The sequence below is a fragment of the Chironomus tepperi genome, unplaced genomic scaffold (genome assembly GCF_022539635.2).
Source record: "Chironomus tepperi strain 1889 unplaced genomic scaffold, CSIRO-AGI_Ctep_v1 contig_408, whole genome shotgun sequence".
Taxonomy (NCBI): Eukaryota; Metazoa; Arthropoda; class Insecta; order Diptera; family Chironomidae; genus Chironomus; species Chironomus tepperi.
In genome coordinates this window covers 366,639-391,911 of record NW_027226530.1, presented here as the reverse complement: position 1 = coordinate 391,911, position 25,273 = coordinate 366,639, and the positions used below count along the sequence as shown (strand labels likewise).

The window sequence follows — 25,273 nt, the reverse complement described above, 5'->3', positions numbered from 1 at the left end:
TTTATAAGAAAAGGGTTCATTTACTTATTACGTAACGCAAAAGTTTGACTTGTTTAACTCTTCCCCGATCCATAACAAATTCTACATGATTTTGTATTTTATTATAACGCAGTTTTATCCAAACTTTTTTGAGTCACGGCACACTTTGGTATTAAACGTCACATATGTAAATGATAGCAATCACAAAATGTGTGAAGGGACCCAAAGTGTAACTGTAAACATTTTTATTTGCAATAATATTCAATGTGCAAACCAGATCTGTAATGAAAGTAATAAAAAATTATTCTAGTGAACTTTCCGACAATTATCCTGTTACCAAAAGGGAAAGGAATGGTTTGAGCCCAAAATCTTACTTCCCCTTGAAGGCAGAGCTCTGATAGAAATGAATACCGACTTTTCCATTAAATGTAGGTTCGCAGTCAGTGTAAATTGTCATCATAAAATCCGGCCATTTTTGTTTGTGGAGGCTGGCATCCATAGAAGCCTGCTTACTCTGATTGTGATGTTTTTATTAGGCTTAATCATATTTAAATCTTCTTAATTAAATCGTTATTATCTTATTTACATAATATCTGCTGATTATAACTGTAAAGTTTGTATACGCTCACCATCATCATCATCATAGCTTTATAAATATTTATCTTAATTCATGATTAGTTAACAAGCGACAGAAGAAGTTTGAGTCCTTGAGGCACACTTCTCGTCAAATATTCTCCGGCAAAGTAAAAGTAAAAACGTGTTTTACAGCTGAAGATTAATGCTTAAGATGTCTAATTTTCGTATTGTATTGTCAGTTTGATATCTGCTATTCAATTGTCAAGCAACAAAGTCGTTGGATTATGAAAAATTATCTGCAAAACTGTTTATTAATCATAGGATTTTGCTGTTCATTTGTAGACTTACAAGAATCCTCAAATGTGTTTCCATTATGCAGCAGACGATACCCAGACATTGGGGAGTGCATTTTAAAATCTCTCAATAAGCTAAGACCAAATTTAGCATCAGGAAGATTAGCTCCAGATTTTATCATAGAACCGTTAGATCCATACGTTCTTCCACGCTATGAGCTAGGAAGTGGACTTTTTACAGTCAAATTTTATGATATTAATATTATTGGTGCTACAGGTTTTAAACTTAAAGGCCTTCGGTAAGTAGATTTGAATAAATGATTTGTGATACGGACGACAAATCTCATTCTTTTCTGCCCAACTTCTGCCAAAATTACGATGTAGACATTGTGCCGCTTGGGTATTAATACTCAAGATTACTACATCAGGGACATATTTAGAGTTGTTTAATCGCCATGACGAAGTTAATCTATCTTCAGACCTAATTTGATTAAATCGGATGTGGAGTCAGAACTACATTAGTCTGGTTTCGGATTTTCAGTCACTACACCATATCCCTTCCGAAATGATTTTACTACAATTTCATAATTAAATCTTCTTCTTTAATTTTAGTGCATATTTCGACGGTGACTATTTAAAATTTATGCCGCACATTGAGTATGACAGATTAGATGTGGCAGCCAAATACAGTCTGGATGGACTTTTGCCATTCCCACAAACTGGCGAATTTTCACTTTCTATGCTTGATGCAAGCATTCATGGTAATGGAAGTGTTCACATCTATAAAAGAGACGGAATTGAATATTTTAAAATAGAACAAGCAAAATTAAAATTTGATAAATTAAAAGTTGGAAATGTAAAATTTTCACTGCCAGTTGGAAGATCAATGGAACCGGGACCTGGTTTTAATTCAATTTTGAATATTTTTGATGGAATTATATTTAAATTTTTATATAAAGTATTTGAAGCTCGAATCGATGAAGTTCATTTGGATGTTGCTAATGATTTTATTAAAAATGTACCTGTAAGCTATTTCTTTAGTGATTAGCTATTAGCTATCTTAATTGTTAATCAGGAGCTTAGTCAGGAGGCTTACCCTATCCTCCCCCTCCCTTCCCCCCTTATAATAAATAAAAGTATATTTAATTAAAATTTTCAAGTTTTTTTTTATATTTTACAGCTTATTTTAACAACAATAAAGCCTATTATTTATTCATTTATTTATTATAATGTTTTATTAGATCTATCTATAGTAAATATGAATTTCATACTATTTATGAGTTTATCAGTTTTAATTGTGACTATAAACTTAAACACATGCAATTTATTATTTTTTTGAATACTTTAGAAAAATTAGTTTTGTAATTCATAATTCAAAACTGTAAACAAAACTTTTAGAAAAATCATCAACCGATATCAGAATAGTTTATCATACATTGAGCATGTCCACTTAAAAAAGCGTACTCATGCCCGTACTCACGCCAGTCTGGTACCAAATTTAAGGTATGTTCATATCGGCACACTCAAAAAAAAAAATCAGGCCTGCTCAATTGGATACACATCAGACAAAAAACAGAAATTTGCAAGCCTGAAGGTCTTTTCCGAACTCTTGTGCAATTCCAAATCGAGGATAATCCTATCGACCATATTATAATACTAAGGGATGATGGGATAATTTGATTACTAACTGAGTTACATCAATAACTGAGAAATTTGAAGCACATTTTCCATTTTCCAATCTTTGGTTGGTGAGTTGCTTCACATCTTATTCCAAAGTACTACAAGCACCTCTACACAAATGAAGAAGTTAATGATTTGTGGTTCAAACATCTCTTTTGTATAACAATCTCCAATTTTCTAAAGGTTTTCCCTAAAACACACAAGCTCCCTCCTGAATACGCCGTTGTAGGGTACGATACAATAAGGTACCATTAACAGCATCAAATACTGTCCTAATATGTCACTCAGTCACATGCCAAGTTGGTATTGAAAATATGCTCAAAATTCTCCCATTTTCTATCAAATTTAATGTGAACTTAATTTTTATAATAAATAATTCTCCTAATTTAATTCAAATTCACATTAAAAACCTCATCTAACTAAAATTGGAGTTAATTTTAAATATATATATTTTTACAATAAAATTTTAGTTAATTAATTAGTTCTTCTTAAGAAGTCAAGGAGCGTCATTTTTGTCATTTTGAATGAAAATTATATCTAGTAAATAATTTAGTTAACATTAATTTGGTAATGATGGTGGCTCACTGTCAAATAATCTATCAAAATCAATTCCATCAAAGAACGGATGCTTCCTTATTGATTCATATTTTAAATCTTTGGGATCTTTTGCACCAATTCGTTCATCTGGGTCTAATTTGAAGAGTTTTTCGATTAAATCTTTTGCATTTTCATCGAAACCTGAAAAAGTGGAATAAATTAATTATTGATATTTTGGAACTAATTGTTATAGGATCCGCCATTAAGAGCAATTCACAATAAGTGAGACTTACCTTCAGGAAATGAGTACTGAAGCTTCAAAATCTTTTGAAATATCAAGTATTCACTACCGGCATTAAATGCAAATTTTCCACACAACATTTGATAAATAATTGAACCAAATGAGAATAAATCTGATCCATGATGAGCTGCATTGCCATTAAGGACTTCAGGTGAGACATATTGTGCAGTTCCAACGAAACTTGATCGTCTTGTTGGTCTTGATGGTTCATCTTCATCTTCTTCAACTTGTCGACTCCTTTCAATGTCTGCTTGTTCTTCAAGATGATCATAGTTATCAGGTAGAATTTTAGCAGATCCAAAATCAGCAATAAGCAGATGCATTTTCTGATCAAGTAATAAATTTTCAGGTTTTAAATCTCTATGAATTATATTATTCTTATGCATTCCTTCAATTGCAACTAAAAGCTCCCCAGCATAAAATTTTACACAGTCTAGAGGTAGTGAGCCACACTGATTTATATACTTTAATACATCTCCATTTCGTGCTAATGTGACGACAAAGAATAACTTTGATGATGATTGAAATGTACAAAATAATGAAATGACTCCTTTGACATTTTTGAGTTTAAGCAGAGCTGCTTTCTCCCTCGTCACATATTCCTGCTTCCGTTCGCGTATTATGTGCGCCTTGTCACAGACTTTTACTGAAAATAACAGAAAAATAGCAATATTATAGCTTAAGATAATCAGTATTCTATAAAAATCAGTGAGCATCCTGAAATAAATGAGCATGCTCATGAGTATACTCAATCAATATATCTGAACATACTCAATTTTGCGAATCATGCTAATTGTTTGTTGGGAATTTTCGAGGATAAATGACAAGACACATAGTCATGGTGTGCTTATTGGGGTCAATACCAAGACCTTGAAAGCAAAATTCTTTAATTTATTAAAGATTTTTAAGAAAAAATAGCCCTGAAACATTCAAGTTCTATGCAAAGTATTTTGGACATCCGGTTCCCGTTTAGGGTGGATTTTACGAAATCTGGCACCAAGCCAGAGTCACTTCGGACTTTGCATCAAATCTAGCTACGAACTTGATATTTGTGGAACTTGTCATGATACGAAAATTCTATAGCTTAACGTACGGTCGACTAATCTCAACCTATTCCACTTAGTCTTGAAATATACAGCTTAATATTTAAATTAAGTTCTCAATAAAACCACTATAATATGTCCTATTTTACTTCAATTGTATAGTCAACAACTATGAACTTTGGAAAATAAATCAGTAAATAAATGACATCAATAAGCTTACAACTCTCTTTTAAATCGATTATTTAATATAAATATTTTATAAAATTCTCAAGTTCATTGTAATTAAATCAATAAATTTTCTATTAGAAAAAATGAATGTTTTTCATTCACAAAAGGCATGAATGTCAAAAAGAAGAAATTCTGAAATGCAAATTTAGCGAATGAATTGATTCAATGACTTACTTGCAAATTCCTTTTTGGTTTCTAAATCTCTGGCAACATAAACAGTTGAGAAGCTTCCTTCGCCAATCGCACGACCAAACTGGAAGTCATTTTCAGCTCGTCTTCTTGCATTTTCCATAATTTTTTCTTTTTTTTATGAAATTATTTTCACTTTAAATTTATTTTCACTTTCAAAGTTTCCTTTGATGACTTTTTAAATCGAAATTGTATTTTTAATTTAAATAAAATAATGAAATTAATGATTTATTGACTTTATTCTTTGACTTTTAATTAAAAATTTAGCTTTTGTAGTAAAATTAAATAAATAATATTAAAATATATAAAATGTAAACAAAATTTATGTGGTGAAAAAGTAATGAGAGAGAATATGCAGTTCCAGGGGTTTTAAAAGTTGAAAACTTCTGATCAGCAAAAATTTGAATATATTTTGGTCGTTATTTTTTGTGAATTTAAAAAGTGTCCAAAGTGTGAAGTGTGTTATCAATACTTTGTAGCATTCAAGCCCAGCCTAGTTACGGGAGGAATGGTGGCGGCATTATTAGTGACCGGCACCTTATCCTATTCATTAATTCTGTTAAATTCTGCATTTAATATCTGCAAAAACATTCTATTGAGCCGGTAGATGGCGCCAAACTTCTTTGTTTGTAAACAAAATTTTCAAAAAAAAAAAAAAAATCTAAAACAAAAATTTAAAATTTTCAAAAATGGCATCAAGAACACCAGAAAATACTGAAAATCAATGTCCATTTCATGCCGAAAGAAGCGGTGAAGTCAGAGAAGTTGGAAGTCATGCAGTTTGGTCACTCTCATCATGTAAACCAGGTAAACCATTTTTTAAATAATTTTATAAGAAAAATTTCCTTAGTTACTTCTAATTTTAAAGGTTTTGGTGTCGAACAACTCAGAGACAATTCAATGGAAACATATTGGCAATCGGACGGACAACTTCCTCATTTAGTCAACATTCAATTTTCAAGAAAAACAACAATTAGTCAAATTTACATTTACAGTGATTATAAGCTGGATGAGTCCTACACACCGTCTAGAATCTCAATAAGAATTGGAACTCATTTTAATGATCTAAATGAGATCGAAATAATTGATCTTTGTGAACCGTCTGGATGGATTGTTGTACCTATTAAAAATATCCGTGATAAACCGATAAGGACATTCATGATACAAATAGCTGTGATTAGTAATCATCAAAATGGACGAGATACACACATGCGGCAGATCAAAATTCATTCGCCGGTTGAGACTAAGAAAAATTTGACTTTAGATAATTTTAATGAATTTTCTACAGTAGAATTTCAGCAATTTGCTACTATTCGATAAGATTTAGGATTTCCAAATAAAAATCGTAGATTTTATGATTTCAACGACAGTGTCTGATCTTGATTTAAAATTAAAACAATTCTTGTTTGACTATATTTCTTTATAATCTATTTTATTGGTCTACAGATTCTATTCACTATAAAGCATGCATGCATCGTTTAAATATTCTTTTCTTGAATCTTTTAATACAAAAAATACCATAAGTGAACAAACTAGCAATATTGCTGCAAATATAAATGGCCAATAAGTTGGATTACTTCCCAAACCAAATGACCAGCTATATAAAATCACCAATGAGATGATTTGCAGTCCTTCTTCAAAGAAATAAGCAACACATACTGATATCCATCTCTCTTTAATTGGAAATAATTCTGATTTTAAAATTTCACTTATTCCGCCCATTCCAAGTCCGAGGAAAAATTCAATACTGATGAAAAAAATTAAAGGCAGCCATAGTTGACTGAAGAAAATTATTAGAGATCCAAAAATGATTAAAATTATTGTAATAAATCCACTTGGAATTGTAAAATGAACTTTTTTGGGTACACAATCCAATATTAAAAATGATGCAAATGTTCCGACAATTCGTGCTGATAATCCAACAGTTTCAGTCCATTCCATGAGCATGCTTTTCATAAAAATTAATCTGAGATAATTATGAAGTCCATTAAAGACAGAAATGTAAGAATTTTGGACCATTATAATGACTAATAATGTCAAAATATTGTGACGATTGAAAAATTTAAATCTCCGCTTTTCTTCATCAATTAAGTAGCTCTGCATTGCATCATGCTCTAAATCTATATCACCATCATTTTCATCACGGAAATGCTTCAATCTATTCAAACTTTCTTCATTATTATTAATGTTATTTAGAATTAGAAACACATGTGACTCTTTCATCGTATAATATCCAATTGGGAATGATGCACAAGTTATCACAACTAAAAATATTCCCATACCAAATAGGACATCAAAGGCATCAGAAATTGCATGCAAAAACATTCCAATTGTCAGACATAAATGCTGAAAAAGCACCAATTTCGCTCGAATTTCTTTTGATGAAATCTCTGCGATGTAGAAAAGAGAACTGATGTGGGAACTTCCAAATGCAAATCCTGTCAATATTCGTGTTGTTAAAATTGTATAATAAATGTCCTCAAATAGAAAAAATATCACTCCACCGGACACCATGAGAGCTGCTGATGTACACTGATTAAAAAAATTAAGTTAGGGTCTGTTCACTTTCCACGTTTTGCTCTTAAGGGGAGGGTTGAGTTTTTTTGTGCTGATCGCAAAATTTAGGGTTTTTTTTCACGAAAATTTCTAACAAATTTAAGATTTTCTTTCAAAAAGTTGATTTTGATAAAGTTTTGATAACCACCCTCCCTACCCAAAATATGTCCATGTCTTGATCAAAATTATTTCATCATATGTTCATAACCCATCCTCCCCGAAGGCTAGAGCACATTAAACACATATTTTAAACATTTAAACTTACATGCAGCATATAAATTGACAATTTCCGATACAAATAACTCGCATAAACTCCACCGCAAAATGCTAAGATATGAAATGAAATTGGAACCATCGAAATTGGTAAATTTTCAAAATTATACATCCAATTTTTGAGACCGAGATTTGAGTTGTAAATTCCATATGCAAGATGAAATCCACTGCAAATTGCTATAAGACTTGCTGGAAATATTGCAATTGATTCATTTGTTCACAATTAATTATTTGTAGTCTTACAAGGTATTATAGCTAGGATTTGTGTTTTATACAGCTTAAATTCAATCATTTTGAATAACTTTTGGAACTTTACTTTTTATTAATTTCTAATACTGGCTTTAAAATTTCACTTTTTTACTCATCAATTCACAAAATCCAAACAAAAATAAAAAAAAAAAAATTCTTTTTAAAAATGAAAAAACAAACTTATCGCATAAAAACAAATTGATAAGATAGTAACGTTATCAAGAAACGTGGCATCGATGGATGATGATTAATTGGATATTAACCAAAATTGCTAATGGATTTACTGTTTTAAATATGTGTCATAGATAGATTTGAAAGATAAATGCATGGTCAACGCTCGTAATAAATGAACGGACATGATGCCGTATTAAAACAGAGTCACTTCGGTCTGGTATCAGATTTTGGACCAACATGGACTATTCTAAATATTTTAAATTAAATAATATAAAATTAATTTTAAAATATAATTTCCTCAATATTTTATTAACCATAAATAATTCCCAAACATTGTTCAAAACTCCTCACACTTATGCGATGGAGCTAACGTTGTAGCTATAGTAGTTGTCGTAGTTTTCGAAGGAGCCGCATCTTTGCAGCAGTTGTCTTGTTTGACATCTGAAACAATTTGTTCGATAGCTAATTTAACTCCCCAAACAATGAAATCGACCAACACTGCCACCCAAAAAGGAACCCTAGCTTTTTGACAATCAGGTGCGCAACAAAAGAGATGACTTTGATCTTCTAATGTAATTTTCATTCGCACATCAGATTCGCCACACATACAATCAGGACTTCGTGTTGCATTAAAAATGTAACCAGAAAAATCATAATCTGGACATTGTTCAAACTTTAGTTCTCTTTCTTCAGTTTTTCCACATTCGTCATCACTTCCATAATATTCTGTAAACTTTTTTCTCGTGTCTATGATTTTTCTTGATTTTTCGTTACTTGAACGGGTCCTACATTGAGGACAGTATTTATCGTTGTAGTTAAACATTTCGTTTGCTGCTTTCTGCTGACATAAGGAATTTCCAATAAAAACAAAAATTATATAAACTATTAAATTCATTTTGGATAACTTTTATTAAGATTGTGATGTTAAAGGAACTATTTATACTGAGTATAAATTGCTATTGCAAACTTTGATTATGTGTATCTAATTGAAATTATTATAGTTGATTATTTTAGATTATAACCATTTCTATTTAAAATAATCAATATTTTAGATACTTGTATGCTAATTTCATTTTACTTACTTACTTTGCTGGTCGTACAGAAAAATATTGATCCATAAACTTTCTGAGATGGGCATAAACATGGCTCTTTTGTTGACTTGTAAGAAACCGTCTCTAGATACCGTAGTGATCTTTCTGCACCATTTTTGTCTGTCAGAGCTTCCGTCTGCCAATTATCAATATCAAGTGCAATACTGTCTCTATCGGCAGCTTCCTTTTAGTCGTCCAGAAGCTCTTTTACCAGCTACAAAGTCAGATTTAAAGAACTTATTTAATAGAGCTTCTATAGATCTTTGGCTCTGGTTAATACAGGGTGCGTTGGCTTAGCAAGCCGCCATCCTTATATCAAACGCTAAGAAACACAAAGAGAGAGCCGGACTGGAACTATCGACGACAACCAAAGCTAAACGAAAAAGGACAAATGATTTGAAGCTAAACAGTTGGAATGTGCGGACGCTGTCAGGACCGGGAGCGTTGTCAGCATTAGTGTTGGAGCTTCGACACTACAAGTGCAATATCACGGCGATACCTGGAAGGAAGCTGTCGATAGAGACAGCATTGCATTTGGTATTGGCAATTGGCAAGCGGAAGCCGGCGATAGAACCAGTTATAGGCGACATCTGCGAGAGGCCATGGATCACAGTTGATCTGTACGGCCAGCGAAGTAAGTAAGTAGTTCTATAGATCTTTAAAAAACACGTCCAACCAATCGAATCTTGTTCATTTTAACTCTTAATATAATTTCAGTATCTCTATAGAGTTGATAGCATTCTGTGATGCTCTTACATTTATACAGACATTCTTATTCATCTTTATAAATACGCATGTACAATTCTTAGACTTCAAACTTGAATTTACGTGCAGATTTGGACAAAAAAAGATCAATTTTTTTAAAAAAAAACTTTAAATTTTTTAGGCCTCAGAATTTTCCGTCTTAAAATTCAGAAAGCTCAAACAAGCTGAGCTTCTTTAAAGCCATTATATCAACAATTATTGTTCATCCAAAAAGCGATCGTGAAAGAGAGAATTTAAAAAAAGAGAATTATTCTTACCGCTCTCAGTTTTAAGTGAGAAGATCTTTTAGTGATCAACGCATATTAAAGTTATTACTCATACAAAATGAAATTATTGTCAAATTTGTGAAAATTGTGCTGATTGAGTTAGTTTTAAGAAATTTACAGTAAATATTAAATTCGAGTTAACTATTTTTGTGCAAAATTACTGACTGTTTATTGCCAGCAATAATGTGATTTCAAGAAATTTAAAATAATAAAGTGTCAAGGTCATTATTGATTGTAAATACAAAATAACAAATGGAAAGAAAAATTCAAATTGAATTTTCACTAGATCATGTTGAGTTTACTCAACAACTTGATGTTGCAATCAAAGATCAGCCAATGTTCGATGTCTTGATAATTATTAATGTGATCTCAGCGTTCAAAGGGCTTCAATTAATATCTCAAAACTGGTTCCAACCGATGATATGTAGCCATAAGAATTTAATTGCCGTCATTTTAAGAACAAACGAAGCAATTTTCGAAGATCTTCCTGACAATTTGGATTTAAACTTTAATAATTCAATTTTAATCGCATTTCAATCAACAATTGGTGGACATGAAAGCAAAACTTATTGGAAAACTGTTGGACGTGATACATTTTACTCGCTTGAGATTGATGATGATTTGACTGATGACATCACTTCATTCTGTCATGAATTTCTTATTGAGGAGATTAAAAATTTAAAAACGGGTCAGTAAATTCATCATTTTTATATTTAAAGGGGGTAATCTTTTTAAAGCCTTCCCATCTCCTCTGAATATATCTGTGTCATGAACATGATCAGTGATTCCGAATTATTACAAAATTGAACTTAACTAAAATTGTAAAATTTTAATTTATTTTCAGGAATTCTTGAAAATTTTCAACTTAAAAATAAAATTCGTCTACAAGAAATTGGTGACGATCAAGAAAGAAATATTTTGGTTCTAGCCACACTAAAAGGTCAACAAAATGTTGTCAAGAATCTTCTTGACCATGACTTGGATCCTGATGATGCTATTGACACTGCTTGGGAATTATTTAATGAAAATGGAATCGACAATGAGAAAAAGGATGAAGTTAATAAAATAATTTTAAATTTTCTCAGAGCCAATTCGAAATTTCCAGCTGATTTTGAGTATGAAAAAGCATCAAAGGAAGTAAAAGAATTTGTCGACAAATGCGAAAGTTTGCATAAAGATATAGATGAAAATAATTTTGATGCTCTTAAATTAAAGATCGAATCGGAACCAAATATTGTTCATTTCTACAATCGGGACAGTGAATCACTCCTTGCTTATTCATTAAGAAAAAGGAAATTTAAAATTTTTGAATATCTTGATAAAGAAATCACAGTTGGATGTCATGAAGATCTTGATGATGCTTATGAGAACATGTTTGTCAATGAATGCGAAGAGTTGCGAGAAGTTCACAAAGTTAATGCAAAAGAATTTCCAGAAACTCACATTTTTGTTCTCAGATCCAAGTGTAAAATTGGCAACAATGACAGACTTTCAAATAAAAATTGGAAATTTATCGATGAAGCATTTGAGATTCTCAACTCAAATGAATTTATCAGGAAGATTCTTAAAGTTGCGGCCGAGTTTAAGAAACTTAAAATTTATTTCGATTTTAAGCATGACTCAACTTATTATTTAGATCCAGCAACAGCATCTTACTCAAAAGGAATCATTTATGAAGGTGGAATAATTTTTATTGGTGCCAAATATTTGACTGACGATGACAAAAAGTTTTCAGTATTTGGTGTATTGGCTCATGAGTTGTGTCATCTTGCTGTTTATATGGCATTTATGAATCGTAATTTTGATCCATTTCCAGTTGCTGAAAGTGATGTTAAGAATAGATATATCAATGAAGTAATGGTTGAATGTAAGGATCGTGAGGATTCTGAAGATATAATAGCAAATGTATTTGAAAGCTATTTACCAGAAGTTCAAGATTCTGAGATGATTGTGACTGTTCCACAAATTTTAATGCATTATGTCAACGATAATTTAAAAATTGTAGAATTGGAAGGAATTTTTGTGGAATTATTTAAATATTGTAGAGAAATCGTAGAACCTGAATTAGACAAGGCACTGCCTGTGTTGAAACTTCTTAATGATGAGGACAAAGTGATTAAATTTGAAGACCTAACAGAACCGATGAAAGTAAACATTTTACATGCAACTATCAACTTTCAAGAATCTAAGACAACTTTTAATGACTTAATTGGACATGATCAGGATGTACTCAATCTCCTGACATCTGGAAATATTCGAAGAATTTTAATTAAAAATGGCAAACTTGAATATAGTTCAATAGTAGAATTAAACCTTAAATATGGAATGATTGAGAGAAATTTCATTGAAAGTAAAATTGACGAAAGACTTCAATTATTGGATCTAAATACGTATGTACAGGAATCTAAAAAGTCAACAAAAACTTTAGAAATGATCGAAAAATCAGAAATTTTCTTACTTGCTGATCACGCAGGTACTGGAAAAACAACATCATTTAAAGATTCAGCAATAAAACTGAAATTATTAAACAAAAATGATTGGGTCTCTTTCATAAATTTGAGGACATCTGGACCTGTTTTTGATAAATTTAAAGACAAATTTAATGAAATTAACTTTAATGACGTTTGTCAAATTTTACTTCAAATTGTGGATCAAGAATCAAAAATAGAAATCAAAATCTTTGAAAAATTATTTTCAACAGGAAAGACAATTTTACTTTTTGATGGATTTGATGAGATCAGTCCAAAATATACTCAACTTTTGATGAAAATATTTGAACTATTGACAACAAATGAAGTCAAAAATAAGGTTTGGATCTCAACTCGCCCACATTATGCTGACAAATTAGTTGAATTGCTAAACATTCCAGTTCATAAATTTGTTGGAACTACTCATTTTGAAAGAGTTGACATGATTAAAAGAATTTTAGAAGCAAATAAAGTCACGAATGAAAGTGAAAGTTTAAGAATGTTACAAAATATTAATATGTATATTTATGGATTCTTTACGACTGATAAGCACACCTACACTACACTCATTGATAATCCACTAATGATTCAAATGATAACGGAATTATTTATTGACAATTCAATTCAGATTAATGAAATTAATATTTATAAGCTGTATCTGAAAATGATTGAAAAACAAAAGGAAAAAGTCGGTATGAAAATTCCAAATACAGAACGTGATCCAACAGGAAAATTATCAGTTTGGGATGTTCATAGAATTTTGGCAATGATTTTAATATTTAATGACGATTTTGATGCCGAACTTGGATTTAAAATTGATGAATTATCATTAATGAAAAAGTGGAAAAAAGAGAAGAAAAATTGGACATCCGATATGATCCAAAGATATGGATTTGTTATTGTAGATTTAAATGATAAAAATTCAATTGATTTTGTCCATAGAACTTATGCTGAATTTTTTATTGCACAATATTTAATGGACTTTGTGTTCGATGACAATGATGAAATTAGTGAAGTTGAAGTAAAGAGAAAATTTGCAATTTTAAATTTAATAATGAAAGATGAAATGACATTTAAAGTTATATTTGATTTTATGTTGAAATATTTTGATGTATATCCTGAAAATACAGAATTTGATGAGACAGTTAACGACTTGATTTTGCTAAAAATTGAAAACTTTAAAGAAAATTTCAATAAAGTTGATCCATCAGAATTTGAAAATTTGTTCACAAAATTCTCAAATTATGCAAAATTCATAAGCAAAAATGACGAATTGACTCAAACTTTATGGCAGTTGAATCAGTCGAAAAATATTTTACAAATTTTAATTCAAAAGAATTACAAAAATTACATCAAAATGTCAAAAACTGCAGAATCATGTTTCGGGACAAATTGGCATGAAAAATTCAATAAAAATGGTGAAAAATTAATCACAGATGAAATTATAAATGATATTAAAGGAATGCCATACAATGATTTTCTATTCAATTCTGACCAAAATCTTTTAAAACTTTACGATTTAGTTCAAAAAACTTTTGAAAATGAAGAAAAAGAAATTTTCTTGGCCAATTTTGACACAAATGATCTAAATTCAATTGGTGCTAAACTTGAGATCTATTTCAGTATGAGCAGTGCATCCAATAAGTCAAAAAGCATTCAAAATTATTTAAATGAATTAAATTATTCAGAAATTTCTTTAGAAGATTTCAATCTTATTTTAGAAAAACTTGAGACTGCATTTAATCATGATCACAATTTAATAAGAGACTTTCTATATCAAGATCAAGAATTGGCATTTTTTAAAGCATTTATGTCAGAAAATACTGAAATTATTACTGCAATCAACAATTTTGTTGCAAAGTTTGAAGAAAATAGAACTGAAGAGATCATTGAAGGAGAAATTAAAGCTAATTTACCTGAAAAATCAGAATTGTAAAACTATATTCAAATTTATTGCATTTAATGCTAGTCAAAAAAGTTAACCCGAGCGACATAAATGAAGAAAGCTCAGTCTAGGATGTATTATGGTTTTGATATGAATACCTGAATAACACAATGCGGTTAATCGATCCAATATCCTGCAACAACTCGGGGTGACTAACATGGTGCCTCAAATCCGGTACCAAGTCAGAGTCAAACTGTCTGGGGTCGGATTTTTGATCGATTAACATATTTTAGCTATTCATGATAATATGTAAAATAATTAAATAATAAATAATGGACAAGTTTGTAAATCTATAAATGTTTATTCACAATTTGACACTATTTTTCAATTAATATATTTAAAATAAAATTTTGTCATACATACAATGAGCTATACTTTACTAAGGATCCAAAAGACAACAATCACCAAACATTTTGAGCAGAACTAAATTATGATTTTATAGCATCGATTTTGATTTTTTACTAAGATTCTATTTAAAATTTAAATATTTAAAGGTCTGCAACTGATCAATTGAATTTTGATCATTCCACAACCTTGATTCAAAGAATATTTGGCACAACAAAGGTTGACCACTGAGCAAAAATAATTAACCAAAAGGTTCAATTCAATTTTTATAAAGAAAAAAACTTAAAAAAACGTAAATTTAATAATTAATTGGCAAAATTGTAAAAATCAACTAGATAGCACTCAAGCAGTACGAACAACTAACTCTGGCTGCATTTCTCAATGACATTTTTACTGAGTACGAGATTATTTGAGAATAAAAATTTGAGTGTTTCAAAAATATTGCTCAAAAATTCAAAGAGCATGTCTTTATCGTAGAAGAAAAAGAGAATAACAAAGAGTATTGCAAGGTTGACGATTGTTATAACAGTACGAGCTAGGAGGTCCACATGCCAAAATCTGTAAATAAAATGAGAAATAAAAAATGTGAATAAAATAGCAGAAAATTGAGTAAATAATTGCTGCACAAGTACATTTTTGTAAATTACTTAATATTTTTGGGTATTTCAAAAGATTTTTTTTTTCAGTTGAACACATTTTTAAAGCCTTCAAATCGACTCGATTCAATTTTTGAAAACTAAATTCAAGTCAACTCACTTGAAGAGCACAATTCGGTTAATCGATCAAAAATCGTCAAGCCGGCGTACATCTGACTTAGTGTCAAATTCAGTTTAAATCCGACACCTCGAAAGAGTCGTGCCGGCCTGGTGCTGGTATTCAGATCGATTAATCGATTTGTGCTATTCTGTTCAAATCAGCAAGTTTAATATCTGACATACAATGTAACATCAGCAGTAATACTTATTGCATCCTGAGTTACAGCATTTATATTAATTAAGATGTAACAAATGGTTGTTAATTGCTTCATATTTCAATTAAAAATATACTTACAATGTTAATATTCCTCTTCTCAATTGCAACGAGTCGGTATCGTTAATTTTCAAAATAAACTTACGAACACCAAGGACGTAATTTCTCAAGACCTCTTCCATATTAAGCTGCGAAAACAATAAAAAAATAAGTAAATTTTTGGTATTTAATGAATTTAATTGTTATTTTTAAAAGAGATTATTTGTAATAAGTTTTGTAAATTTTTGACCAAATATGTGTTGTGAAATTTATTATTATAATTACAAAATTATGACGGTAAGATGAAAAAATTATGACTAATTAACATCTTATAATTGTGGCTGTTTTCGGGCCAATTTTTGTATTGTAATTTTTACTAATCTTAATATTAATTAGTTAATCAACAAACGTTCAATTAACAATTAATAAATGATCTTTACAATTTTTGATAAATCTTTTAAAAAATGTGTAAAAAATAACAGTTAATAAAACATGATTTGGCCGTTTCAAGGAAACATCAGACTTAAGACTAAAGTCCAGTTTCCAATTTGTAAATATGATTTAATCTTAAACAAGTTACAGCTATATCAAACCAACCCATATCTAATCGTACAAAATAGATGTCCCAGCCTATATTCAACCAGTTGTAAAACTAGCATTAAGGGCGTTTGATTTCGCGTCCCTAAAAAAACCCCCATTCTCCCACTGAATAAGCCCTTATATTCTACAAAACATCGTTTCATCTTTAATAAGTGTAATCACAGAATACTCACTCTTTTAAAGTCACAGTAAAATAATTCTCGATCCTTTTCGTTTAATTCATTTGGCAAATTCATGAATTGTTCATTCTTGTAAAAATATTCTCTCGTATTGTAGTATCCTAACGTATGCATGCCACGGTCAAATTTACGTTGGAAGAATATTAATCTGTTGAATGAAAACATTGATTAATTCCCGTATGGAACAGGTTCCGATTAGTCGACCGTATGTCTGGTTATTAACACGAAATTTCATGGTAAGTTACACAAATGCATGTTAAGTTATACGGTCAACTAATCGAGAGTAAGTATGGATTAGTATTTTGAAGGATACTGTAATGGACCGTTCATTTATTACGTAACTATCTGAGGAGGAGGATCTTTCCACGTAATAAGTGAAGACCCCTAATAGCACAAGTCGGTTAGAGGACATGACTCTAGCAGGATGCTAGAATTAAACCAATTACAGCGTCAAGTCAGAGTCACACTGGCTGGATTTTACATCAACTAATCGACTTGTGCTATTCAAGAAAGTATCCAAACTTACTGTGGTTTTCGTCTAAAGATGAATGATGCTAAATCTCCAACAGCAGCTGGCAAATAATGATGGTAAACTCTTCTAAAATTATAATAAAATCTACTGCCAGTAATGACGCAGTAAGGCCACCATAGCTGATTTCTCAATGGAAATTGTTTAAATGTTTCCATTTCCAAGTCAAAATATTTTTTAAATGTCCATGGATAAGTATATGAGTCAATAATATTGCAATAAAGAATGTCACTTCCTTCAATAAGACCACGTTTGCATGTGATTGCAATAATTGCATTTGTAGCAATATCAACTGGAATTAGCTCAATTAATTTATCTGGATTTGATAAAACTGTCCTTAATGCACCACTAGCACGTGCCATCATTGGTCCAATAAGTCCATTCTTTTTGTTATCAACATATCCAATGAATGGTTCACGCCATGCTGATATGACGACAGCTGGACGAGTTACAACAAATTTTATTCGATCACGATAAATGTGGACGAGTTCTTCTGTTAATAATTTACTAATTGCATAAGTATTTGGCATTCCACGCATCAATCTGAAATTTAGAGGTGAAATAAAGTTTTAGTGCTGTTTATTTAGGTAATGTCGACTGAATCTCTTTAGAATGCTCTAGATTATACCCAAAAATTGATTAGTATTTGCATTATTAATGAAATTTTCTTAAAAGTGTATTTGAATAAATATAAAAAGAAGTGAACAGAGCATGGAGTATTTAACTAAGGATTGTAAAATCAATTAATTGATTAAATATTATTTCAAAAAAACATGCAGAGTTAATTTCGAATTTTGTGAATTTAAGCATTTAAGCTGGTTGCATTTTTATCAATTTTTATTTATTTTTTTAAATTTAAAATTTTTTATAAAATAATACCCAAAAATAAGGCAGCGATGAATGACGTCATTGTTCAAACTCCATAAATTTAAACCGAGGAAGTAAAACAATCCTAACCTACCAGAAGCTTCGATATTAAAAAAATAATTAGGAAACGTTAATGACCATTACATTTGTGTACTTTACACTGTCCATACATAACTCAGTAAATGTACACAAATATGAACACACAAAATTACAACAAAGGTACCGAAAAACCAAACATATGATGACTTCCATTCACAGTTCAAATATCTAATTCGCTTAGTCATTCGTCCATCTCTTAAGCCAAATATTACCATTGAAGTTTAATTTGATCATAAATACCAACGTCTATTTCATCATTACATACGTAATAATATTGGTCAATTCCTCTCACGAAATCTTTTTTATTCATTGTCACTCTTTGAAGTTCATTAACAAAAAAATTATTTGCAAATAATTATGTGAAGTAAAGTGAACAGTTGACCTTCAATATCAGCAGAAAAATGGTGATGAATATTTATAGCTTTTTATGCTAACTTTTGGCTTGAATTTATTAAATTTTTATAAATATTAAAATACTGCTGAACTTATAATAAGGTCATATAAAGGGTAATAAGGAAATGAGAGACGAATATGACTCTATTGGGTTGACTCAACTGTACGAAAGTAAATTTAACAGACTTGACTAAAACGTCTGAATTTCTGAACAAATTCCTTAGGTGACAAGGAACATGATTTCGATTAAAAGTGAAGCTATGAATGTATTTTCGAGATCAATCTATTGAGTTTGCCTAAAAAATTGTGTTTAACTATGAATTTGCTTTTTTGGGGACAGTTTGGAAATTGCGTAATGCCAAGACTAACATTTTAAGACCATCCTTCCCCCAAGCATGACGTAGTTTCCGTTTCCTTATTAACGTTTGCTGCTTTTCAGGAAAATTCAATTAATTGCAGGCTACGTCGATTGAGGGGGAAGTGTTTGCGATTTTGTATTGATTACAAAATTTTGGAAAGAGGACATCTAAGTAGTTGTATCTGCTCTTAGGTATGTGTATGATAAGTCAATCGATGTCCCTCAATTTACTCATTTCCCCATTGTTTTTTCAACAATTCTCACCATTCCAATAACCATAAAAATACTCACATTGGATAAAGATCATCTAAATCTTTCTCGTTTGGCGACATTAATGCTCGAATGACTTTGAATGGATCCTCGCATGGCTTATAATATCTCTCTTCCAAAACTTTTTCCAATGGATTGCAATAACACGTTGAAAAATGTGAAAAAACATCTAAATTTTTAATTTTTTCAGCTAACTGTAAAACTCTCCACGTTGCATGTAAATTGTGACTTAAGGCATCGCGCAATGTTAATGAAAATTTGGCCTTTGCTGCGCAATGAAAGATAATATTAACATTTTCAATCAATTCAATCGTATCTTTCTCGTTTATTCCTAAATTGTCGATAAGTATGTCGCCTGTTATTAATTTGATTTTCTCTAATCTTTCTGGTGTTGCTTGACGAATGTTGTCAAATACCTGAAAAATTATGTATTTAAATATTTAACAACATATGTTGGAGTTACAGCATAATACTTACAATATCTTCGATAAACTCATTGTAACGTTGCTTTGGATCGACTTCATGATCAATGAAATGGAAATAAAATAACAAACGAAGGGTTAAAATAAATAGAGCAATGGATTAATATTGTAAATAATGTTTAAAAGCTGAGTGTTGCTACCGGTTTTGAGATACTTCAAACTACATGAGATACTTAAGAGACCTGGACTTTATCATTGATTTATTCGTAAATTAAATTTTTTGATGACGCAAATTTGCCAAAACTTAGATAAATCACTTCAAAATACCTAGCTACAGGAAGCCGAGTTGTAAATCAATAAACGTACAAAACTCTCGAATCTGAATAGAAGGGAATGAATTGATTTGCGTCAGAGGCTATCATTTTAATCTGCGTTGATATTGATAAAAAAAAATTAAAGAATTTGTGAATCTAAGAATGCTAAAAAGCATTAATTAGTAATTAAAACATGTTAAATATGCTGCTGATGGAAATAGAGTTACATTGGAAATTGGCAAAGGGCAGACAGTGGTCTTCAGATGCCATCTAAGAGAAGTCATGGATGACAGTTGATCTGTATCTAATAATCAACTATAATCTATACTAATAATCAAAATAGAAGCTCTTAAGTGTTTCTATGGCAGAATAAGCAAGATAAATAACTCAAATTTGATGTAATAATTCGAATTTGATTTGTTTGAATCCAGCAACTTCCCAATTTTCGCTTTTCCAGCAGTTTCGATACTTAATTCTTTAGAGCAAAATGAAATTAGAGCTCTACATAATGCTGAAGTTGGAAACGGGCCAGGAATTGAAAAATAGTCGACGTGCATTACAAAAACGGTTGCCCATCACTGATAATGATAGATAATCATTATAAATCGATAGTTTTGCAATGTGCATGAAGAAAGATTAATCAAATAATTTGCACAGTCTTAATCAATTCTTAATTTCTGTGTCGCAATTTAAATGAGTTGCAAAAATGTTTGACAGAACACAAAAAATGCAAAGTTGTAAACATTTTACCACAATTTTTTTTATCAAATAAAGGTCATCATAATTAAGGATTTAGATTTATTGCTAATTATTTCTTTGTATTTTTAATGTGCGAATTTCTAGAAGGTTTAAGAATTGGTGAATTTAGATCACGAACTTGATGTAAGTAATGCAAGGAATTATCTCATCCATAATTATCAACAAAATTTTTGCTTGAGTCAAGGGCGAAACTATAAATTTTGCAAAAATAGCCGCAAACTCCCCACTGAATACACTCCTAATCTGAGGTGAGCATCAATGTTTGTTTTTATTTCAATACTTACCGCCTCTCTTCATTCTCACAATAATGTAAATGCAAGTAATTCCACCGCATTTTCTTAGCAATGTCTCTAAAAGCACTTTTCCCATAAAGCCAGTCGCGCCAGTTATAAGAATGCTTTTGTTTGCATAAAAATCTGCGATTGATGTATTTCGCAGAACGTCCGAGTAAGGAATCATGTCGGAATCGTTAATCTTCATGTTTGTATGCGGATGAGTTTTATTATTTACACAAAATTTCAATTGTTTAAGTCTTTATTGATTTAAAGTCTTTTTTATATTTTTGGAACTTTCAAATTTAATTGTTGTTTAGCCTATGAAAATTGATAAAAAAAAATATTTCACATAAAATTGATAGAAAATTTTTGATTTGAAAATCATGAAATATTAATCATATTCACGCCATTTTTTTAAATTTCAAGTACTATTTTCAATTTTCAAAACTTTTAATAACTTTCAAATTTTATAAAAGTTTAATTTTTATTCAAAATTTTAAAATTTTTTTAAGTTTTAAATTTAAAATTTAATTTAATTTTTTAAAAACTTTTAGTATTTTTAATTCATTAAAATATACACTTAAGAAATTAATAAAATTTAATGTTTTGATAATTTTCTTTTCGGAAAAATAGTTTTCTTCATTTTTATCATATCCACACCAATATGAAAATTTGTGGTAATTTAATTTTTGGGTTTATAATATAAATTTATAGTTATTTAAATTTAAACTTTAATTTAATTTTCCATCATTTTTTGAAAAAATAAACTTTTAAAAATTTACAAACAATTATATTTTTCACTTTTTAACTCAATTTGTGTTTAATTTTTGACATTCCTCTTTTATAAATTCTTGAAATTTGATTAACACATGCTCAAAAAAAGCTTTTAAATGGTCCATTGAACTTTCATTATTTACCAACTTGACATTGAAATCAGTAATTGAAATGAACAAAAAAAAAATAGGTTAAAAGTCTTTGCAAGCGCCAAAATTACCGAAATTTTTAACACACAATTTTTTTAACACATCTTAACTTCACGAGCGCAACTAAAAAACTAAACTGAATGGATTTAAAATTCGTACATATAATTTCTTGAAAAATGAGCATTACAACAATGGTCTGACGTACAATGTGTGTACATATTGAGAGAATTTTACCAATTTCAAATGTAGTCGAAGAGAGTAAAACACTCTTTAAGCCGCAATTGCCGTCTGCTGATTTCTTACAATTGTATTTAATTCAACACCGCAGAAAAGGCAGTTGAAATAAAAGAAATGAAATCTCATTGAATGAATTAAATTTTGCAATTTTATAAAACGTATGCGGATTGAAATTGTGAAGTGATTGCATTAAGGTTGTGTGGATCTTGAAGATGCCGTATTTTGAAATAATATTAAAATATTTTCAAGTAAATTCTAGAAGATTAATAATTATATTCAATTGTAATATTGAATAATAAGACAATTAGTTGAAATGCTTCTTAAAAACTAAATGCCATGAAGGCTAAACCCTTTGATCAATTTGACATTTCAGTAAGATGCTCTTGAATTAGTAAATTAGAAAAATAACAATGTTGATATCACGAAGTATGTTTAATATTCTGCAACAAGTGTTGATTTTCAAAGTTTGTGTGAAAATTGGCTATTCAAATAAAAATTATTCAATAATTCCTGGATGTAAATAATCAGCAATATATTTAAAATCCTGGGGGAATCTGTTCGGTATTGATATGGTTTGATATGATACAAGCACACCATTGGAAATTCCAATTTGGAATAGCTAAATTACCCCCAGAATACAATATAATATCATTGCTGGAGAAACCTAGTCTTAAGCTCGAAGTCGACTCGGATTTTATATGGAAAAGTAGACTTGACTCCATACAAAAATTCGGTCGACTGCAACGAAATGTTTTGTTAAACTCAAAACAGAACTAGAATCAGATTTAAATTTTATGCAGAATGACATTTTTGCAAAGATCATTCATCTGTCATTTTGAGCTAGGAACTTAAAAATAATTGATTTTGATTTTATCAGTTCTTGTGGATAATAGATTGGTGAATTAATTTACATACATAGTAGATCATGATCTAGTGACATGTCATTGACAACTGTTCTCGCTTTTTTGTCACATAACAGCTCCATTATCGATGCTTGATTCATTGAATTTTCCAAAGTTATTTTGTTGACGAGAACAATCTCTTGACTGTGACATTAATGACTGCAATTGGGTAGTTATCATGAATTATTATACCTCATTATGTAAAGTTTTACATTTTAATGATGAAAACTCAAAAATCAGTCCTAATTAATCACGAAAAATCCGGAAACTTAATTTTCAACCTTAAACTACAATCATTATTTTCATCACAAGTTAAATAATTTGCAAAACTTATTAAAATCATTCATTTCTTCCAAACGAAATAAGTTAAGCATACATGAGTAATAACACATGCATGTACTCAAAAACTGTACACGTTATACCATCAAAAATAAAATTCAAGGTAAACTTTTCGTTTAAAATGAGAGAAATTTCGTAATCTTGACGGTAGCCAAAGTAATATTTCTTTTGTAAAATGACCTTGGATTACTCTTACCGTGCGTCTTGTACGCAGACATTCAAGAGGTAATAAATTGTCTGAGAGAAAATTATTTCATTGATTTTACAAAAATTGAGAATAACTTGTTCGCCTAATTAAATTGAAGGCTTGTTTCTGGATACTATGTATAGGAAATACTTGTTGATGAAGGCTGCGTGTCATCGGACGATGTGAAAAGACTTTTGAGTGACGCGCTACAGGAAACTGAATATCTTGCAATCAAAAATTGACGTTTATAATAAAATTGACGCATTTTTTGAAGACCAATGACAAATTTTTATATTGGATCATTTTTGTAGCCTTTTTTTACCTGAATAGCATAAGTTGGTTGACCGATCCAAAGCTCAGCACCAGAAGCCGGTTTCTCCGCTGTAATTACGGTATGATCCTGTACAGATAGACCATTTATACGGTTCAATTTTACACCGTGGCGTGGCAGTGGTACGAAGGTACGATGTTGTACGTACAATACAATATGCAACTACCGTAGAAATCGACTCTTGGTCAAAGGATATCAAATCAAATCTAAAACCAAGTGTCGTGATGTGCGTTCGATAAAGGCATGAAAGAAAAAACGCTGTAATAAAATTCACGAAAAATGCCTCTAATATGACTTCTCGAAATTTTATTCCAATGCTGTATAAATGCTGACGTTTTCTAGTAAACGTATATAAAAAAAGAATTAGTTAAAATAGGCCTTAAACATAATTAAAATCCATACTTATTAATTGGTGCCTTTCGCACTACCACTACTTCACTATGATTGTACGTGTCGATACAGAAAAGACAGGGGGTTTCTATGCCCAATATTGAAAGCGCTTCTAGCGTGTTAGCAAGTATTCAAAAAATAACCGTTACAAGTAAGAATGTAATGTGAGTGTGTATGAATAAATGTGTGTGTGTTTAAATAATTCAAGTAAGAAATTCAATTAATTTAATTCATAAATTGACTGTCACTTTCAAATAGTGACATCCTTCCCACAGGAAGAAGTTAATTACGTTGCTTCTTTGCGGGAATTAATTCTCCTTCATCGTCTATGTCATAATCTTCACCTAATGACAATTCAGGTGACGCAGGTGGAGTATTGTGTCTAATCACAACACTGTTACTAGTGCCTGGTCTCGAAGGAGGTCTAACGATTATGGATCGTAGCGATTTCGGTGGAGGACTACTAGCTGTCTCTTGTGGAACTCGAATTGGTGAATGAGAACGAACTTGATTGACAGTGCTTGATGAACTCGGTTGATTAACACGAACAATTGGATGTATACGCAATGTCGGGTCGGCCAAATTGGCATGCAACCAGTTTGCCTCGCGAACTTCGTCCGTTAAATCGCAACGGTTGTGATGAATAAGATGTGAGTTGCTCTGGTGAATCAATACAGGCGTTGCATTGGGCAACTTAGCTAGTATACGATCGGTAAGAACATAAAACTGTTGATCGTTCAATTGTAATGCTACTTGTCTTGATATGAACGTGGCGAAGCCGAAATTGCGCGTGACTTTCGCACGTTCACAATAAGCTAGTCGAAAACCTGTTGTGTTGTATTGTTGTTCCAATTCACGTAGAACTGCTATAACATAAAATGTTGACGTTGTAGCCAGCTGTCTAAACCCAAACAATGACATTGGCATAGGCGA

At 30.6% G+C, this 25,273-nt stretch overlaps 5 protein-coding genes across 6 annotated transcripts; 2 read left to right on the top strand and 3 right to left on the bottom strand.

Annotated features, from left to right (window-relative positions):
* Window positions 1-2,098: 2,098 nt before the first annotated feature.
* LOC139096843 (3-phosphoinositide-dependent protein kinase 1-like) lies at window positions 2,099-5,102 on the bottom strand. Its single transcript, XM_070648600.1, has 3 exons — window positions 4,812-5,102; window positions 3,359-4,012; window positions 2,099-3,266 (listed from the first exon to the last, which is right to left on the bottom strand). The coding sequence occupies exons 1-3, from the start codon at window positions 4,927-4,929 to the stop codon at window positions 3,088-3,090; spliced, it is 951 nt and encodes a 316-aa protein (XP_070504701.1). The 5' UTR covers window positions 4,930-5,102; the 3' UTR covers window positions 2,099-3,087.
* A 351-nt stretch (window positions 5,103-5,453) lies between these two features.
* On the top strand, window positions 5,454-6,190 carry APC10 (anaphase-promoting complex subunit 10). Its single transcript, XM_070648625.1, has 2 exons — window positions 5,454-5,633; window positions 5,695-6,190. Exons 1-2 carry the CDS (start codon window positions 5,516-5,518, stop codon window positions 6,144-6,146), a joined length of 570 nt encoding a protein of 189 aa, XP_070504726.1. The 5' UTR covers window positions 5,454-5,515; the 3' UTR covers window positions 6,147-6,190.
* Window positions 6,191-6,257: 67 nt separating this feature from the next.
* On the bottom strand, window positions 6,258-8,043 carry LOC139096841 (uncharacterized). Of its 2 annotated transcripts, XM_070648597.1 has the most exons (4): window positions 7,899-8,043; window positions 7,766-7,844; window positions 7,648-7,709; window positions 6,258-7,358 (listed from the first exon to the last, which is right to left on the bottom strand). In XM_070648597.1, exons 2-4 carry the CDS (start codon window positions 7,803-7,805, stop codon window positions 6,276-6,278), a joined length of 1,185 nt encoding a protein of 394 aa, XP_070504698.1. In that variant the 5' UTR covers window positions 7,806-7,844; window positions 7,899-8,043; the 3' UTR covers window positions 6,258-6,275. The 2 variants fall into 2 exon arrangements, with proteins under 2 accessions (XP_070504698.1, XP_070504697.1); XM_070648596.1 differs by having other exon boundaries at window positions 7,648-7,844.
* A 2,210-nt stretch (window positions 8,044-10,253) lies between these two features.
* LOC139096849 (uncharacterized) lies at window positions 10,254-14,740 on the top strand. Its single transcript, XM_070648606.1, has 2 exons — window positions 10,254-10,888; window positions 11,045-14,740. Exons 1-2 carry the CDS (start codon window positions 10,453-10,455, stop codon window positions 14,602-14,604), a joined length of 3,996 nt encoding a protein of 1,331 aa, XP_070504707.1. The 5' UTR covers window positions 10,254-10,452; the 3' UTR covers window positions 14,605-14,740.
* Window positions 14,741-14,973: 233 nt separating this feature from the next.
* Window positions 14,974-22,074, bottom strand: LOC139096842 (fatty acyl-CoA reductase 1-like). The gene is made up of 8 exons (XM_070648599.1): window positions 22,026-22,074; window positions 21,041-21,349; window positions 19,739-19,779; window positions 19,283-19,677; window positions 17,272-17,817; window positions 16,740-16,893; window positions 16,009-16,115; window positions 14,974-15,516 (listed from the first exon to the last, which is right to left on the bottom strand). Exons 2-8 carry the CDS (start codon window positions 21,234-21,236, stop codon window positions 15,318-15,320), a joined length of 1,638 nt encoding a protein of 545 aa, XP_070504700.1. The 5' UTR covers window positions 21,237-21,349; window positions 22,026-22,074; the 3' UTR covers window positions 14,974-15,317.
* Between the last annotated feature and the right edge of the window lie 3,199 nt (window positions 22,075-25,273).